General features: G+C 43.7%; 1 protein-coding gene across 1 annotated transcript in view; it reads left to right on the forward strand.

The window, feature by feature from the left end:
* MAK (male germ cell associated kinase) overlaps positions 1-2,420 on the forward strand; it is a gene marked incomplete in the record, with an annotated part of 40,956 nt that overhangs the window by 13,702 nt on the left and 24,834 nt on the right. Inside the window, 2 exon segments of the mRNA XM_027774862.1 lie at positions 1-64; positions 2,081-2,248. Coding sequence (XP_027630663.1) covers positions 1-64; positions 2,081-2,248 — 232 coding nt within the window.

Consider the following 2,420-nt stretch of genomic DNA (forward strand, 5'->3'; position numbering starts at 1 on the left):
CCCAGGGACAAGTGAGGTTGATGAAATCTTTAAAATATGCCAAGTTTTAGGGACTCCCAAAAAAGTAAGTATGCTTATCCCTAAGTTGTTCTAGCTTTCTGTTCTTTCTTTTTATTATTATATATTTAGTATTATTATTATATTTTTTTAGGGAGATTTCTGCTATAGGGCGCATGCACTTGCCAGAGAGACAGAGAAACAGAAAGGGTGAACTCACCCCCTAGGGCGAGTGGCCACGCTGTAGTCCTTTCTCCATTCTTTTCTTGAGAGTTTGGGCATGCACGCGCACACGCCTGGGGTGAATTTTAACCACCAATTCTGGGACTTGAACCATGGTCGACTACATGGGAGTCTAGCGACGTAACCATTACGCCATCTGCTGGCCCTATTTTCGGTTATTTCTAACTTGCTGTTTTGTTTTTAATTTTTGTAACTTTTGATTATTGATAACTTCCTGGACATCTGATATTTTCATCTTCAAATAGGCTCTTCCTATAGCAGTTTTCTTATCATCTTTTTTCTTTCATTGGGGTGGGATAAGGATTGCAAGAAACCAGAATCCACCTAAGAAAAAAGTTTATTGCCTTTCCTTAAGAACTGAAAGAGGGGCTGGCAGGTGGCATGGTGGTTAAGGGTGCTGGACTTCCACGTGGCCAATCAGTTCCAGTCCCAAACCTGGTGGCTTGCTTTCTCACTTTCCCTCTTCTCTCTCTGTCTGTTTCTGGTCAAATTGAAAATGATAAGTAAAGTTAAATAAAATAATAAATTATTTTAAAAAGAACTGAAGGAAAACTTCTATATATTCAGAATGTAACTCTGAGCTGATGACCAGCCGGCATCTCCGCGGACAGCCTTGCTCAGGCTCCTGCCTAATTGCCCGAGTGTCTGTGGGCATCTGTCTTTAGCCCCTGGTACCCTGGGCCCACTTTTCTCTTCACCTTTTCTTCTTGTATACACCTCTGCTGTGAATATTTCATTTCTTGAACTGTGGATTTTCCAATTCCTTATTACATTTCACTAGACATTACTATCTGAGATGCATTTTTTTTCTTTTTTTTTTTTTTGGAGAGATTTTCACTGTAGGGCGCGTGCGCTCGCCAGACAGACAGAGAGAGATATAGAGACAGAAAGTGAGAAATCACCCCCCAGGGGGGATGGTCACACCGCAATCCCTTCTCCATTCTCCTCTCGGGATCTTGGGCACGCACGCACACGCGCCCGGCGTGAGTTTTAAGCCACCGGGTCCGGGACACGAACCGCGGTCGACTACGTGGGAATCCAGCGACATAGCCATTACGCTAACTGCTGGTTCCCCTGAGATACACTTTTGAAGTGTATGTATCGTTACATCCTAGTTAAATGACCATATGGCGTGTCGCTGACATTAGACAAGGAAATGCAGACACTGAAGCTTTGACAGTTGTCAGTTCTCAGCGAGGTGCAGCTTTTAACACAGGACGCAGTACACATGCAGTGGGGATCTTTGCAGTAATCGGCCCGAGTCTAACGCACCTGTCTTTATTTGATCAAAGTCATCATCATCAAGATTCAAATACCAGAGAATGTAATATTTCAACATTTATAAAAACCTTTCTCCTTTTTTCCCAAATTCTGAGTTCAATGTTTCTATACTGTTTGAAGTGTTGAATCTTATGTGTGATCTGGTATTTTATTTTCACATTTATTTATGTGAATCAACATTAAAGTTTTTTTTTTTTTAAGAGGTTTTTGCTCTAGGGCACATGCACTCACCAGAAAGACAGAGGGAGAGACAGAGTTAAAAAACGAGAAATCAACCCTCAGGAGGGATGGCCACGCCTCAATCCCTTCTCCATTCTCCTCTCGGGATCTTGGGCATGCACACACACGTGCCCAGCGTGAGTTTAAGCCACTGGGCCTGGGACTCAAACCGCAGTCAGCTACACGGGAGTCCAGCGACATAGCCATTACGCCAACTGCTGGTCCCAACATTAAAGTTTTAATAATGACTGAATTTTATATTATCATCATGTTTTTAAGTTGATCACTAACAGTTTTCTTCTTTCCTTCCCCCACCTACACTTACACTTGCCCTGCACAGAGTGACTGGCCAGAAGGGTACCAGCTCGCATCCTCTATGAACTTCCGCTTTCCGCAGTGTGTTCCTATAAACCTAAAAACCCTCATCCCCAATGCCAGTAACGAAGCCATCCAGCTTATGAGCGAGATGCTGAGTTGGGATCCGAAGAAACGGCCGACAGCGAGCCAGGTATGGTGAACTTGCCGATACTCTTTTTATATATTTTTTTTCTTTTTCTTTTTTTTTTTGGAGAGGTTTTCGCTATAGGGCACGTGCGCTCGCCAGACAGACAGAGAGAGACATAGAGACAGAAAGCGAGAAATCACCCCCCAGGGGGGATGGTCACGCCGCAATCCCTTCT

This window comes from Tupaia chinensis, unplaced genomic scaffold (assembly GCF_000334495.1).
Source record: "Tupaia chinensis unplaced genomic scaffold, TupChi_1.0 Scaffold000048_1, whole genome shotgun sequence".
Lineage (NCBI taxonomy): Eukaryota > Metazoa > Chordata > Mammalia > Scandentia > Tupaiidae > Tupaia > Tupaia belangeri.